General features: G+C 33.5%; 3 protein-coding genes, 1 long non-coding RNA gene, 1 other non-coding gene and 1 pseudogene across 5 annotated transcripts; 4 read left to right on the forward strand and 2 right to left on the reverse strand.

Moving 5' to 3' along the window:
• The first annotated feature begins 1890 nt into the window (after nt 1–1890).
• On the forward strand, nt 1891–3600 carry LOC147937389 (zinc finger BED domain-containing protein RICESLEEPER 2-like; annotated as a pseudogene).
• A 1798-nt stretch (nt 3601–5398) lies between these two features.
• On the forward strand, nt 5399–5479 carry TRNAL-AAG (transfer RNA leucine (anticodon AAG)). Its single transcript has one exon. It is a non-coding gene; the product is annotated as a tRNA-Leu (tRNA).
• A 59-nt stretch (nt 5480–5538) lies between these two features.
• Nucleotides 5539–7099, forward strand: LOC104719762 (large ribosomal subunit protein bL27c). The gene is made up of 3 exons (XM_087468291.1): nt 5539–6062; nt 6585–6686; nt 6773–7099. Exons 1-3 carry the CDS (start codon nt 5760–5762, stop codon nt 6962–6964), a joined length of 597 nt encoding a protein of 198 aa, XP_087324417.1. The 5' UTR covers nt 5539–5759; the 3' UTR covers nt 6965–7099.
• Nucleotides 7100–7470: 371 nt separating this feature from the next.
• LOC104719764 (uncharacterized) lies at nt 7471–8728 on the forward strand. Its single transcript, XM_010437733.3, has 4 exons — nt 7471–7627; nt 7949–7998; nt 8248–8308; nt 8440–8728. The coding sequence occupies exons 1-4, from the start codon at nt 7598–7600 to the stop codon at nt 8617–8619; spliced, it is 321 nt and encodes a 106-aa protein (XP_010436035.2). The 5' UTR covers nt 7471–7597; the 3' UTR covers nt 8620–8728.
• Nucleotides 8729–8746: 18 nt separating this feature from the next.
• Nucleotides 8747–9091, reverse strand: LOC109126792 (uncharacterized). The gene has a single exon (XM_019230618.2). The coding sequence runs from the start codon at nt 9089–9091 to the stop codon at nt 8885–8887; it is 207 nt and encodes a 68-aa protein (XP_019086163.1). The 3' UTR covers nt 8747–8884.
• Nucleotides 9092–10199: 1108 nt separating this feature from the next.
• On the reverse strand, nt 10200–11423 carry LOC104719765 (uncharacterized). Its single transcript, XR_756679.3, has 3 exons — nt 11028–11423; nt 10662–10766; nt 10200–10489 (listed from the first exon to the last, which is right to left on the reverse strand). It is a non-coding gene; the product is annotated as an uncharacterized LOC104719765 (long non-coding RNA).
• Between the last annotated feature and the right edge of the window lie 4693 nt (nt 11424–16116).

The following is a 16116-nucleotide window of genomic DNA, read 5'->3' on the forward strand; positions in this document are numbered from 1 at the left end:
AAGAAGAAAAAAATCTGGTGGAAGATGAAAACAATCTGGTGGAAGATGAAAACAATCCAGTGAAAGATGAATCTCTCATGGGTGAATCATCTCATGCTCAAGTGAAAAGAGGTAAACGTAGACATTCAAGGTGTTGGAAAATTTTCACTATAATTGGAGAGAAAGATAAAGATGATAAATATCATATTATATGCAACCACTGCAAGTATAATTATCACTTGAATCTGGATAGGAATGGAACAACTACTTTGCTTAGGCATATGAAAACTTGTTCCAAAACTCCTGGTAGTACTCCTAGTACTCATAGTCGAAAGATTGACATGATGGTGTTCCGTGAGTTGATTGATGTTGCCATTATAGAGCATGATCTTCCTTACTCATTTGTTGAATATGGAAGGATTAGGGAAGCTTTTGCATATGTCTATCCGAGTATTGAGTTTTGGAGTAGGAATACTGCAGTTGCTGATGTTCTGAAAATTTTTGAGAAGGAGAAAAACAAACTTAAGCAGATTTTGAGTGAATTTCCGGGTAGAGTTTGTTTTACAACTGATTTGTGGAGAGCAATAACCGTGGAAGGTTATATGTGTTTAACTGCACATTACATTGATGCAAATTGGAACTTGCAAGCCAAAATAATATATTTTTGTGCTTTTCCTCCACCTCATACTGGTGTTGCATTGGGTATGAAGTTGATTGAGTTGTTGAAAGCATGGGGGTTAGATAAGAAAGTATTTACTATTACTGTAGACAATGCTTCATCGAATGATAATATGCAAGGAGTTCTAAAAAGGCAACTTAGAAAGGATTTGGTCTGTGGTGGAGAGTTTTTTCATGTAAGGTGTGTAGCTCATATTTTGAATCTGATAGTTCAAGATGGGTTAGATGTGATAGAGAAAGCTTTAGATAAAATTAGGGAAAGTGTCAAGTTTGTGAAGATTTCAGAGTCTCAAGAACAGATGTTCCAAGGGTGTGTTGAAACTGGTGGGATTCATACTAAAGCTGGTCTTGTTATGGACGTGAGAACACGTTGGAACTCAACCCATCTAATGTTGTCTAGAGCGATCCAATTTAAAGATGTGCTGCGCAATCTTGCTGAAGTGGAGTCGAGTTATAAGTGGTTTCCATCTGAATTGGAGTGGTCTAGAGCAGAGCTTATATGCGAGTTCTTGAGGCCATTTGATGAAATAACAAAAATTGTTTCAGGCTCTAAATATCCTACTGCGAATCTGTACTTTATGCAAGTTTGGAAAATTGAAAGTTGGCTTAGAGTTCATGCAACATCTGAGGATGAGACCATTTGTGAAATGGTGGATACCATGAAGCTGAAGTTTGACAAATATTGGAAATACTACAGTGATATACTTGCGATTGCTGCTGTTTTGGATCCAAGGTTGAAGTTGACTTGTTTAGAATACTGCTTTAGCACTTTAGATTCATCAACTAGCAAGTCTAAGGTTGATCACATCCGCAAGAAGATAGAAAAGCTGTATGGAGTTTATAAGAAGAATCATGTGAACACCGCTGCAACTTCACAAGTTATGGAGGATAAACTACCATCTTGATATGGTGTAAGTAGCTTATTCTGTTATGTTCTTTGTCATATTATGTTATATGTTCTCTCTATTCTTATTTTGTTCGTTGTCATATTATGTAGGGCTTTTATGCATTTGTTTCTCAAAAATCTGGAACAGGAAAATCGGCTCTAGATATGTACTTGGATGAACCAGCTTTGGATATGGTTGCTTTTCAGAGTTTGGATGTCTTGAAGTATTGGAAAGATAATGCAGCACGTTTTAAAGAGTTGTCTCGCATGGCATGTGATGTACTTTGTATTCCTATAACCACAGTGTTTTCCGAGTCATCATTTAGTGTGGGAAGCCTAAAGTACAAATTTTTGAGAAGGAGAAAAACAAACTTAAGCAGATTTTGAGTGAATTTCCGGGTAGAGTTTGTTTTACAACTGATTTGTGGAGAGCAATAACCGTGGAAGGTTATATGTGTTTAACTGCACATTACATTGATGCAAATTGGAACTTGCAAGCCAAAATAATATATTTTTGTGTTTTTCCTCCACCTCATTCTGGTGTTGCATTGGGTATGAAGTTGATTGAGTTGTTGAAAGCATGGAGGTTAGATAAGAAAGTATTTACTATTACTGTAGACAATGCTTCATCGAATGATAATATGCAAGGAGTTTTAAAAAGGCAACTTAGAAAGGATTTGGTCTGTGGTGGAGAGTTTTTTCATGTAAGGTGTGTAGCTCATATTTTGAATCTGATAGTTCAAGATGGGTTAGATGTGATAGAGAAAGCTTTAGATAAAATTAGGGAAAGTGTCAAGTTTGTGAGGATTTCAGAGTCTCGAGAACAGATGTTCCAAGGGTGTGTTGAAACTGGTGGGATTCATATTAAAGCTGGTCTTGTTATTGACGTGAGAACACGTTGGAACTCAACCCATCTAATGTTGTCTAGAGCGATCCAATTTAAAGATGTGCTGCGTAATCTTGCTGAAGTGGAGTCGAGTTATAAGTGGTTTCCGTCTGAATTGGAGTGGTCTAGAGCAGAGCTTATATGCGAGTTCTTGAGGCCATTTGATGAAATAACAAAAATTGTTTCAGGCTCTAAATATCCTACTGCGAATTTGTACTTTATGCAAGTTTGGAAAATTGAAATTTGGCTTAGAGTTCATGCAACATCTGAGGATGAGACCATTTGTGAAATGGTGGATACCATGAAGCTGAAGTTTGACAAATATTGGAAAGACTACAGTGATATACTTGCGGTTGCTGCTGTTTTGGATCCAAGGTTGAAGTTGACTTGTTTAGAATACTGCTTTAGCACTTTAGATTCATCAACTAGCAAGTCTAAGGTTGATCACATCCGCAAGAAGATAGAAAAGCTGTATGGAGTTTATAAGAAGAATCATGTGAACACCGCTGCAACTTCACAAGTTATGGAGGATAAACTACCATCTTGATATGGTGTAAGTAGCTTATTCTGTTATGTTCTTTGTCATATTATGTTATATGTTCTCTCTATTCTTATTTTGTTCGTTGTCATATTATGTAGGGCTTTTATGCATATGTTTCTCAAAAATCTGGAACAGGAAAATCGGCTCTAGATATGTACTTGGATGAACCAGCTTTGGATATGGTTGCTTTTCAGAGTTTGGATGTCTTGAAGTATTGGAAAGATAATGCAGCACGTTTTAAAGAGTTGTCTCGCATGGCATGTGATGTACTTTGTATTCCTATAACAACAGTGTCTTCCGAGTCATCATTTAGTGTGGGAAGTCGAGTTCTAAACAAGTACAGGAACCGTCTACTTCCATCCAATGTGCAAGCACTTATCTGTGCAAGAAATTGGTTAAGAGGTTTTGAGGAAATTAGTAAGTATATTAACTCTTATAACTTGATTTTGTTTTGTTATCTATGAATGAAATGATGGTTCAGTGATAGTTTTGTTATGTTTTCATTTGATAGGTGGATCCGAGTTTTTTGAGGAAGATGAACAAGAAGAAAAAGAAGAAGAAGGAGAAGAAAGAGAAAAAGAAGGGGAAGAAGGAGAGGATCAGAGTTACTTAGAAGGTATTAGTGATTAGAGATGAGGGGGAGATCAGATCAGAGTTCACGGTTTGTATTATGAGTTTATGAGATTATGAGTGTATTATGAGATTATGAGTGAATTATGAGTTTATGAGATTATGAGTGTATTATGAGATTATGAGTGTATTATGAATTTATGAGATTATGAGTGTATTATAAGTTTATAAACATTTAGCTTTATAATTATGAGTTTGTGAGATTATGAATTTTGCTTCAATCTGCAACCAATGGACAGACCAATTGGTCATGGTCCTATTTGGTTTGGACATATTTAGATATGGGTGTATTTGAGTCTTGACCATAAATGACCATAAATTATATGTATCCAAATGGACATGCCCATTTCGATTTGGACAGACCAATTTACAACCCTAGAATCGATACCTAACATATCATCACGGTCAAATAAGAATTAACCAAACTAAATATTTTGAAATCAGATACTATAAAGTATCAAAGCTAAGTAGTTAAAATATGGTCTTCCAACGTGTACTCTTCTATGAAAAAATAACCAAACCTTCTACAACTTGCTATATAGTCATGTTTTGATATAAATGTTTGACGACCACCCATTGGAATTATGGTAGAAATGTAACACTATATCGTTTTCGACCTACAACACCCACTTCTCCGATATTAATATAGTATATTTATCTTTAGGGCTATTATAACTGTTGATACTCTTACACACTAATATTGTTTCACTATCTATCAATATGCAATCAAGCATAACAAAAATACATTTTATATTGTATTTTGCATAGGTTAGAGGACCAAAATAAATATATGGATTTTTTCATTTTCTGAAACAAATTAATGCAGCACAAATCGGATGTTCCATCGTCAAACGCTCAAAACTTTATGTAAACTTATGTACTTAAAAATAAACATAAGTGACGGAAAACATAATTACAACATTCAAACTTCTTAATCATGTTTGGTTTTGCTATGGGGATCCTGTATTTTTTTTACCCAATTATTGTTATATTGTATATTCATAACCTTGCGTAATTAAGGGGACTAATATTAATCTCGAGCACATATGAAAGTTTTAATATAATAGTTATGATTTTTCTCTGGTATCTTGTAGTCTTTTTTTATTTTGCAAACATTTTAATTTTTTAAAACAATGAAAATCCAAAAAAAAAATATTTACATTGAATTTTATATATTTTTGAAATATAAATCAAAACAAAAAGAGTATTTTATTAAATTAACTAACTCTTTAATTAACACTTTAGAATATAGTCAATCAAATAACGAAAGAAATAACAAAAAAAAATGAAAATATGTGCAGACAAAATAAACAGAATTAAAATCTCTGGGCGCCTGCATAATGGGATTCAAACCCTAGGCGCACGCGCGTGCACATGAAACTCACAACCACTGAGCTACTGTGTTTTTTGTTGAACACTTACTTAATTATATTTAATCTTTAATAACCTTTTTTAAGGACAATATTGTTTTTTTACCATTAAAATTGGAGTATAAAGGGCCAAAGAGATTTTAGTCCATTATTGGCGAATATCAAAATACAAATGATGTAACGCTCAAATTCCATCTTCAAACAATTTAGTTACGTATATGTTGTGAGATCAGACCTTTATCGACCTATTCTTTGTTACGTCAAATGGCTATTGGTGCCCCGGTAGCTGAGTTCAATACCTTCAATTTCATTTTGATTTTCATTTGTTTTGATGGTTAGGACTAAAATCTCTTTGGTATTCGCCAATAATCAATTAAAACGATAGTGTTCTGAATATATAGTACGTTTCGAGAACCATATTCAACATAGTTGATATGGCCGAGTTGGTCTAAGGCGCCAGATTAAGGTTCTGGTCCGAAAGGGCGTGGGTTCAAATCCCACTGTCAACATTCCCATTTTTTTCCTTTTTTTTTCCATTATATATATGCTGACGTGTACTCGCCTTATCGTCTTGAGTTAAACATACATTTATATGATGACGTGGAATTATTAATGGCCACTGATAGAGAGAGTGAGACGAAACGATAAGGTAAAAGAGAAGAACTTTGTTCACTCACTCTTCTTCTTCTTCTTCTTCTTCTTCTTCTTCTTCAACCCTCTCTCACAAAAAAAGCCCTAAATTTCAAAATCCCCACACAGAGTTCTCTGTTAGGTTTTATTGTTGTAGCAATGGCGATGGCAACATCGATGAGTTTGAATCTGATTGGTGCTTTTAAAGGCTTGTCACTCTCTTCTACCTCGTCGTTCCTCAGAGGCGATTTGAGTTTATGCCCTAAAACAACCTTCACCGTGACTCTCCCAATGCAAAACCTCCAAGCTCCGATTCCATTGACGATTGAATCTGCGCATAAGAAAGGAGCCGGTAGTACTAAGAACGGTCGTGATTCTCCTGGTCAAAGGCTTGGTGTCAAGATCTATGGTGACCAAGTCGCTAAACCTGGCGCTATCATTGTCCGTCAACGTGGCACTAAGGTAACAACACTTAAAGAACACGAAACTGACGAATCTAGAACCTCTAGTTTCTGATTCTCTACTAATTTCACCGTAACTCTGCTCTCAAGCTCTGGTTTCAGATTTTTTAATTCTCGAATATTTTCTGGGTTTTTGATTGTGTTGAGGATGTAATTGATTCGTTTGAGGAGATTGATTTCGTGAATTGATGTTCCATAATTCAAAATTCTCAGAATTTAGAAGAAGCTCTTGACCTCTTATTTCAGATTCTATTAGTTCTTTGGTATGCTTATGTTATAGGATGAAACAATTTTGATTGAGAAGATTGATTCATGAATGATGGTTTTAGAAGCTCTGTAGCTCTTTTATCCAGGTTGTGCTTGTCTTCAGGATGGAAACAATTTGTTTGAGGAGATTGATTTATGAATGATGTTCTTGTTGCAGATTACATTCTCTGTTAGTTATAGGTAGGTTATGTTTGTGTCTAGGATGATAACTTTGTTTTATTTGAGAAGATTGATTCATGGATGATGGTTTATGCAGTTTCATGCTGGGAAGAACGTTGGGATTGGTAAAGATCATACTATCTTCTCTTTAATCGATGGATTAGTGAAGTTTGAGAAGTTTGGTCCTGACAGGAAGAAGGTAAATCAGTTGTGATGATCATTAGGGTTAAGCTCTATAAGCTTTCTCAATTCTTCTTGGAGTCTAAAGGAAATGTTTTTTTGCAGATAAGTGTCTACCCACGAGAAATTGTGCCAGAGAATCCCAACAGCTACAGAGCACGAAAGAGGGAGAACTTTAGGTTGCAGAGGGAGAAGAAGAAGGCAAGACGTGAGAACTACACTTACACAATTCCTACTCCTCAACTTGTCCTTGCATCTGCAGCTATCGATGATGCAGAAGCCAACCCCGAGTGCTAGTAAACGAATGTGAAGTTTTCCTTTTGTCTCTTTTTGTTTAGTCTTGGTTCATGAAAATATTCCTTTTGCTAATTCAGAAGAAGCTTGAGTTTCAAGAGTCATTTGTATGTGTCTAATCTACCTCTCTTTTGTCAAGTTGAGTCCAAGCCTCTGCGGAATTTACCCAACCGACTACCGAGTCACAGAGTGTATTCAAATGGGTTATTATTATTGTTTTTTATTAGCCAAACGAAACTGATATATAACAGTTCAGGTTTTAGTTTAGTGAAAAAAGTCTTCCAAGTAACAATTCTGAATCACTAATCAGAGAAGCGACCCAAACTTTTAAGTAAAAAAAGACAAGAGTAAGGTAAATAACATTGATTGGTGTGATTCACGATTCAAAAAAGAAACCAAAAGGAGTTGAGGATTTTCAGTTTTATCAATTTCTAAATCAAAATAGTCACTATCCTAAGGTAATAAGACTCAATCATATTATAAGAGACTGTACGTGTCATCAATGGGTTGGACAAACCGATTAATAGAGATAAACGATTTTTGGATGGTCGATTGAATTTTTTTTTTTTTTCTTCCTCTTCCTCTTCCTCTCTCTGTCTCTCTTTCGAACTCGCGAATTGACAATCGAAAAAGAAGATGAAATCGGAGGAGATTGAATCGGCGGAGGTGATTGAATTGATCTCAGTCGGCAGTTATTTTATATTTTGTTCTTTGAAATCGAGAATCTCCTTCAACAAATTGGGTTCGCTATTTTCTTGCAATTCGATTTCGCACTCTCAAATTCATAATTTTGTTAGAAGTTTTGGATTGAAACTTGTGTAATCATAGTTTTATAGATTCATAGTTATTGTGTGCGTCATGCTCTATTCTCCACATTGTTGATCATGTTGATTTGGATGTAAGTGAAGTGACAACTCAAATTGGATTTAAAACATATCAGCTCTCTTTTATGATATGTTCATGACTTTGTTTTCTGGTTTTTGTAAGGCCCTTACAAAGATGAAACCAAGGATGTCCTTGTTCCTGCTGTCGTTTGTGTAAGCTTTGGTTTCATTTTTTATATCATGTCTCTGGTGTTTGAAAATATGCTCGACATTGTGATATATGAAAAATATGCTCGGCAATGAAAAATATGAAAATGGCTTGGGTTCCGTACATCCCACTTGAAAAAAGGTATATAGAAATCCTGAGTTCCACCTATAATTATCTGTACATTTGTGTGCTACTACTCTTACTTATGATGTTTATGGGAGCTGTTGCTAATTTCATCTGCTTTTCTTCTGCAGGGATAGACAAGTTGATAGAGTTGAACTTTCAAGTTTACATCTTGGGGTGTACTCAGAGAAGGTAAAAAATCTGTGGTATCCTTTTCTCTCAGTGTCTTGTTACCATGAAAGTTATAGAAGACGTAATTTGTTCATTTGCTTTGTAGAGGAATAAGAATTACATTACTTATGGTTTGTATATATCCTTTGCAGACTATTTTCATATTCACATTCAGCCACTTAGAGTGCTTAACTCGGTGTATTCAGTCTAGCTTTGTATATATCCTTTGCAGGTCTGCTCTCAAACATTTGAAGGATGATCGTGTTAAAAAGTTCAACTATTGCCTTCCTTGTGAGCTTATATTTTTTACAACTTCAATGGAGATGCCCTAAGGTTTACAACTTCCTCTGTAACATAACATCACAACATAGTCTTGCAGGCTTGTAATCGTAAACAAACCTATATTGATGGTAAAGTTACATGCACCGATGTTAAGAATAACTCCATAGCGAACGTGGGTAATAATGAAAAAGTTCAATTTTGTAGGAGTAACTAAGAATAATCTTTAAGAACAAAGACAAGTCCTAAAACAAAGCTTTACTAAACCCACCGGCACAAACAGAGCACATACATGAGTGTAATAATTAATTAAATGATCTATGCGTAGACATGGATGTTGAGAACGACGAGAAAGAGGATGAGGAAAAGACCGTATAGAACAGTGTGAACGAAAATAGAAGCTATCGTCGTCTTCATGTTCATGCAACCCACCGGAGATTCTTTCCCCGGGAACTGCAGTATCAATCCTGGCTGCAGAAACGCGAACAGAGCCGAAGCTATCAACGGTGCAGCCCAATCATGCATATCTTCTTACAAAGAACAAGAACAAGAACAAGCAAAAGCACAAGCACAAGCACAAGCACAAGAGCAAGAACAAGAACAAGAACAAGAGCAAGAGCAAGAGCAAGAGCAAGAGCAAGAGCAAGAGCAAGAGCAAGAACAAGAACAAGAACAAGAACAAGAACAAGAACAAGAACAAGAATAAGAACAAAAGAAAAGAAAAAGAAATGGAGAAAGAAAAGAAGAGAGTGGGAAATAGGTATGGTGGATGGGGAAAAAGAAAGAGATGATGGAGAAAAGAGAGAATGAGAATCTGATAAAGTCTTGTTCTTTACACTCAAAGGAAGAGAGAGAATTTGTGGAATTTTGCTTTAATTGATGTGTCTTAATTTAAATCGTAATTTCTATATGGAAAGTGCGGTTGAAACGATTATAGATTCAGCATATCAAACGGTCAACAATAGTATAATGGCGGTTTGCAGCGTTATGTATGTGCGGATTGAGCGGTTTAACCATTTGATGTGTAGTTCTTGATTCTATGAAAAAAAGTTTGCCAAAAAAAAAAAAAAACCATTTGATGTGTAGTTTTGAACTTTTGATTATTGGAGAATACTTTTAATAATAGATTGTTCGTCCTAACCAGAGATCGATTTTTACTATATACTAATTTACACGGCAGTTATATATAATTCATGGACTGTTATAAGCTGAAGATTCACGGTAAGACAAGAACAAATCATAAATAATGATGTAAACATGATAGAATTGTCGAGAAAACGGTTCTATGTCACATTCAAATCCGATGTGATTCACATGAATATAGCGACATGTCACATGTCTTGCGGTGATCAATATAATAATGTCATGCCAGTTTTCAAAATACGTTTGGAGGAATTATGTTATTTAATTATGATTTTGAATGTAATCTTGATTAGTGAGATATTATTTGAACTTTGAGTTTACAATTAAAGAGAAGACTAAACTGGATTACAAGTAACGGGGCCACCACTTGCTAAGACCATCTTTATCGGTAAACAACTAAGAACCCATGAAACCAATTTTTTTTCTATTAATTTTTAATTTGTCAATGTTTAGAAACCAATGGGGAGTTATTAAGAAAAACTTTCTCCAATGGTAGAACATATGAGGGGTTCTTAAGAATTTATTTTGAAGAGCTCATATTCACATCAAAAACTTGTCAAATGCAAAACATAGATTCATTGACAAAAAAAAAAAAAAACAAAGATTCATGACTATAAGCAAAGAGATTCAAAACAATCATTCAAATCCACTTTACACATTCCATCAAGCATTTGGGAGCAGACGCTTGATAAACACATTCAGGACAAAGATTTTGTGTCTTGTCTCCTTCAAGCTGCCTCAAGTTTCCTTTCTTCACGCTTACTCACCAAAATATGCAGCCTGCAAATGAAGGAAGAAGAACTCAAAGTCTTTACTAACTCTGTTTTGCCAATTTACTCAACACAAAGCTTTCACAGAGAAGTCAAAGTTAAACTCAAAGCTATCAAAATGGGAGCAGATGAATTTGCAGAGGCAAAACAAAAACATCATGATGTGTAAGTAAGGGAAGTACCTTTGGTTCGAAGAAGACAACGAGATATGGATCACGGATGCAAGACAACAACAATCCCTTTGCTTCATTAGTTAGTGAATGGCTATATCACATTCACTACCAAAGCTAAAATTGAAGACAACCACAATCAAATTGAAGTTACAGGAGAAGAACACAAACTCTCTCTAAACATTACCATACATGTATTTAAATTACACCAACCATAACATTGCGAATTATCAAAAACCCTCAAATTCATATTAAATCCAATCTAATTTTACCAATTCTCGAGATTACTCAATGACCCTTTTGCTCAATGACATAAACTAAGCAACCAAAACTCTCAATTCAACCAATAGAAGCAGAAAACGAGGATAAAGAACAAACCGTTCAAGAAACTGGACTGAGCAGACAAATCAAGGGGTTTGGACCGAATTTGGTTGAATTGAAAAGGAGCAATTCGAGTTCTCAGTAAAGATGCGTTTTTAACCTCAAAACAGAACATTGAGGGAGAAACGGAGAATTAGGGAATTGGATTAGGGTTTGTAAGAATCTGGCTAAAGCAGCTTGATTCTACTCAGATTCTCAATAAGAAAGAGTCGATACAGAGAGTTGAGAAAGAGAGAAAGCGTCGTCGCGAAAGAGAGAGAAGCAAAACAGACAATTTTTTTCTCACCCAGTAAATATCGAACACGTCACTGCCTCTTAGGGGCTCTTAAACCCCTTAATTAAGAAGTTCATCTTAGCTATATTCTTATTTTTGATTTACTTTTAATTACACAAAATCTAAGAAGTTGGACTAAGAAGTCCCCATAAAGATGCTAAGTGATCAATATTCCGCAAAAAGAGAACAAAATATGTCTTCTTTTTCGATTTTGACATAAATATTCTTTTTAATTTGGTAATAATAATAAAAAAATTTGGTGGATTCAATTTAAAATGATTCCTTATATTGGCATAAGCCTTATATTGGAATAAGAAGAAACATGTAAAATTATATACATATGTCTTCTTGAATCTTGAATATATTATACTACTATCCTTTAACTAGCTAGGCAAATTCCAAATTGGTAAATGATAAGAGAAACATTTTGTTTTTGAAAAAGGCAAATTTGTTATACGCAAAAGTAATCAAAGAAACTTTTCAAAAATTTGTATTGTTCTTTAGTGCATGAGATGAGAGTACGCGTTTAGACCAGAAGTCTCTATGCTTCCCAAGTGGCAGTCTTAATATTCCACTAATCTTTTATCAAAATTAAATTACTTTATTTCAAAATTTTAATTTAATAAGCTTAAGTTCTTTAAAGTAAACTTAAAAAGAAAAATCATAAAATAATCATTCTCAAAATAATTGTACATTTTTCAGACATGTTTTACATTTCCAAAAAATTTATATTCATAGTTTCTAAAGTTGATAACAGAAATAACTAAATATATTATATGAGGAAAAAAACTGCATAATTGTTAACAGTATGAACTAAACTAAATTAATTTGGGTATCTAGTAATATATATATTGGAGAATAACCTTTTTAACGTATCACGTTTTTAATGTGAAATACCATTCATTATATAAATATTTACACCATCAATATAAAATCAAAACGATCTATTCTTTTTTTTTTATTTTGTTTAATTTTTTTCTTTTCCGTCGAAAAAGCTAAGCTTTTACATTTATCTACTAGATATATATTATATTATACAAATGTTTAAAGCTCTTAAGTATAGCAAATTGATAGTTAGATATGAATGGGTTCACGGACCTAGTGAGAACAGATGATACATATAAAAAAAATGGTTTTATGGATTTGAAGTAGACATGAAGTCTACGAAGAGGTGGCGATCAGAGTGTTACAGTTGTAGAATGGGGTCCTTATATTTTGTAAAATAATATTAGTCAATGATGGAAAAATATGTATGCGAAGCTGAATATGAGTTTTACACTTACACATTGATTTAGTTAGTTGACCCATACCTCTAGTGTAGCTAGTACAGCCGTATATGAGGTTCATCTCTAAGCGTCTTCGGCATCATAACAATCTGATCATTATTCCTAACAGTTCTATTCCTTTGGTTGACTGACTTTTCATTTTTTTTCACAGTTTTGGTTTCCATTTGTAGTGCTCATGTTTGAAAATTCTAATTGAGTTCAATATATTGGAATGACCTCTTCCTCTCTATATATATGACAAAGGTATGAAAGACTACATCCCCTATATATTAAAAGAGAAGCACTCTCACCAAAATGCTGAGGTGTCGTGTTCACAGAGCTTCTGTACCATTTTTAATTAAGAGAAATTCCTTTAAATACCACTACAAAAGTTTTTTTTTCCAAAAATACCACATTTTAGTTTTTTTTTCCAAAAATACCACAATTTTTTTTTTCAAAATTACCACAAACACAAAAAATTGACTTTTAAGGATGTATAATTTTTTTTTTTAGGTTTGGGTTGACACATTTAGTTTTAGGGTTTAATATTTAGAATTTATGAATTAGTTTTTAGTATTAGAACTTTAATTCAATTATGTGGTATTTTTGGAAAATTTTACATTTTAGTGGTATTTTTCGAAAAAACGAAATAGTGATATTTTTGGAATAAAAACCTATTTTAATGGTATTTATGACAATTGCCCTTTAATTAATGCCCTTACTTTCCATTATCATTTACATAAATGTGTCATTGAAATATATGAAGCAATGTTTTTTTCTATCTATACTATTAATTGGGAAGTACAAAAGCAGAAAAAAAAACTTTACAAAAACTCTATATATTGCCCCTACGCCCAAAGAAAGGAAGAAGAGAAAAAAAGTAATAAGGGCAAATAGATAATCAAATAGGTAGAAAAGACGTAGATCCTAAGTGTTTGGGATTATCTCTTTCAAATCTTATATATATTAGAGGTGTATCCAAAAACCCTCTTATGTAAGAGAAATCAAATACAAAAGACATCAGAATCTGCACGTAATATAAAAATGACAACTAATAATATGTAATTCCTTATGATCCTCTTCCGTATCATATCAATCAGCCAAATGAAATCAAATCATTAACTGCATATATTTTCAGTTAATTACAAATATTCTCATTTGAAACAATCACAACAATCCTTTCGAATTAATTACCATTTGTTCTTCGTAATGAAATAGGCTAGATCAATCATCACAACTAAAAACGGAAACAGTTGGATCGAATCCCTAATCTTACTATGGTATATCATATCAAACCCAAAATCAAATCAAAAACAGAAAATCTTAAATTGATTGCGTCAAATATTCTACCTTTCACCCAAAACCAACTTCAACTGCTATAAAAACCATAAAATACAACGTAAATCTTAAAACTCATCAAACCTATGAACAAAAAGAATAGAAATTCACCTTGAAATAAGTCATGGCGGCCACCGATGGTTTCACACATGTTTCTGAGCTCAAGGCCTTCAAAACAACATGGAAGATAAGAGTCAAGATCGTCCATACATGGAAGCAATATACGACATACACTGGAGAGACAATAAAGATGATATTGGCTGATCATACAGTAAGTTTCTCTCCTTTTTCTTATAACTTATAAAAATATTTACTTCAAATAATAAAGAGAGTACAAGTTTTAATAATTCTATTTAATACTCCATTATAGGGTTCTCTCATTCATGCCACTTTAAAGAAACAACAGTTGAACAAATTCCAAAAGCTTATTGTTTTTGGTGGATGGAGAAATGGAGAATAATTGAGAACTTTCAACTAACAAGGTCATTAGGAAAGTTTCGTGCAACCAAACATCCATACAAGATGACCATCATGAACTCAACTGTTATAACCCGATGTGCTTCAATTTCAACCAATTTTTATTTGGATCTAACTTCATACGAGAACATCTTCGCTGAAGATGATTTGAATGAACACATTTTGATTGGTAAGTCTAATATATTGTGTGGTTTACATAAATAGTTTGAACTCTTAATTTTATGCTATTAACTGAATCAAGTTTTTTCCTACTTAAGACGTTGTTGGGCAGGTTGTTTCAATTGGCGAAATGAAAACATGTGAGCTCAATGACAAACCGAAAGAGAGATTAGAGGTTATGCTGCGAGATACCAGGTAATGAGTTCAATTATTTTCCATAGTTTGTGTAATGTTTATTAACTAAGAAACCTGAAATAATAAACATTGTTAATTACTAATATTTTCTTAATGGTCAAAAAAATTTGGTGGAGTAGTGATCAGCGCTTGTCATGCATCCTTTGGGGAAAATTTGCTGACAACATGTGGACAACATGTCATGAGGCAAATGAGTCAATGGTAATATGTTTGATCCACTGTGGGAAGATTAACATATACAATGGTATCTATTTTTGATCTAATACATTATGTTGTTATGTGATAAGTTGTTCACATTTTCTATTTTTAATGTGTAGGAGAGAGAACAATTTCAATTTTTTTGATATGTTGTTGATGCTAATTAATCCAGATTACCCTGCTATTCAATCTTTTGTTGAGAAGTACTATTTAAAATATCATGATGATCATGTACTATGTTTCAGTTTAAACTAAATTGCATATTTTTAAAATTGGTGTTTGACTATTAAACAGGCTGCCAAAATATGATTTGGAACTTACTTTCAGGGGAAAAAAATGTGATTGTGTAAATCAGTCACATGAGAAGGATGATTACATCAACCAGTTCCCACGAAACATTATATCAGATCTTCTCGAAACTACAATGGTAACCTGATTCGATCTAAGAAATCTATCTAAATCTGATTTTAAACATTTTTGATTTTTAGATTGTCTTTTTTTCTTGTCGTCTTTTAGATTGTCTTTTAGGAAGGAAAATTTAAATTATTTTGTACTATTTACCACATTGATATGGAGTTTGGGTGGTGTTACTTTACATGTGTAAAGTGTAAGGGGACATACTTTCTCATACTGAAAAAGGAGAATGAAATCATGACCGAAAAAAAAAAGTCTCTTTGAGTGCAAGACTTGCAACCAAGATATTTCGAAGGTTATATGCAAGTACTTGATTTCGCATATTCATATATGTTGTCATGTTAAAAATTACGAACGTTTTTAATATTAATCAATTGGTTACGAGTGCTTTATGTATTGCAAGTATAAACTGGTGCTTGATGTCATGGATAGCACTGGTGAGACAAGTGTATTCTCTTCTACACCAATGCTATCAAGATAGTGAACCAAAATTCAATAGATGTACTTGGAAGACATTATGATGAGGTAACTGACTATTATAGTAATATTTATTTACAAATGACCATTTTTTTATCGCATAATAACTCCAATTTAAACAAACTTTACTAAAAAAAGTATTTTTTGATTCAAGATCCTACTAGTGTGCCTTATGCTTTGCAAGCGTTGGTAAGGAAGACTTTCTTCTTTCTTTCTTCTGTAGAAACATCCAACATTTTTTAGGGTAAAAAGACTTATAAGGTATCCTACATTGAGATTGATGATAATA

This window comes from Camelina sativa, chromosome 10 (assembly GCF_030686135.1).
Source record: "Camelina sativa cultivar CO46 ecotype springtype chromosome 10, ASM3068613v1".
In the NCBI taxonomy this organism is placed as follows: Eukaryota; Viridiplantae; Streptophyta; class Magnoliopsida; order Brassicales; family Brassicaceae; genus Camelina; species Camelina sativa.

What these genes read in the sequence shown, in the direction of transcription:
- LOC104719764 (XM_010437733.3), top strand. Translation starts at nt 7,598, where the DNA reads ATGAAATCGGAGGAGATTGAATCGGCGGAG. An exon ending in AGGAGATTGAATCGGCGGAG is followed by an intron (nt 7,628 to 7,948) that starts GTGATTGAATTG and finishes GGTTTTTGTAAG; the next exon opens with GCCCTTACAAAGATGAAACC. An exon ending in TTGTTCCTGCTGTCGTTTGT is followed by an intron (nt 7,999 to 8,247) that starts GTAAGCTTTGGT and finishes TTTCTTCTGCAG; the next exon opens with GGATAGACAAGTTGATAGAG.
- LOC109126792 (XM_019230618.2), bottom strand. Translation starts at nt 9,091, where the DNA reads ATGCATGATTGGGCTGCACCGTTGATAGCTTCGGCTCTGTTCGCGTTT.
- LOC104719762 (XM_087468291.1), top strand. Translation starts at nt 5,760, where the DNA reads ATGGCGATGGCAACATCGATGAGTTTGAATCTGATTGGTGCTTTTAAA. An exon ending in TCCGTCAACGTGGCACTAAG is followed by an intron (nt 6,063 to 6,584) that starts GTAACAACACTT and finishes TGGTTTATGCAG; the next exon opens with TTTCATGCTGGGAAGAACGT. An exon ending in TTGGTCCTGACAGGAAGAAG is followed by an intron (nt 6,687 to 6,772) that starts GTAAATCAGTTG and finishes GTTTTTTTGCAG; the next exon opens with ATAAGTGTCTACCCACGAGA.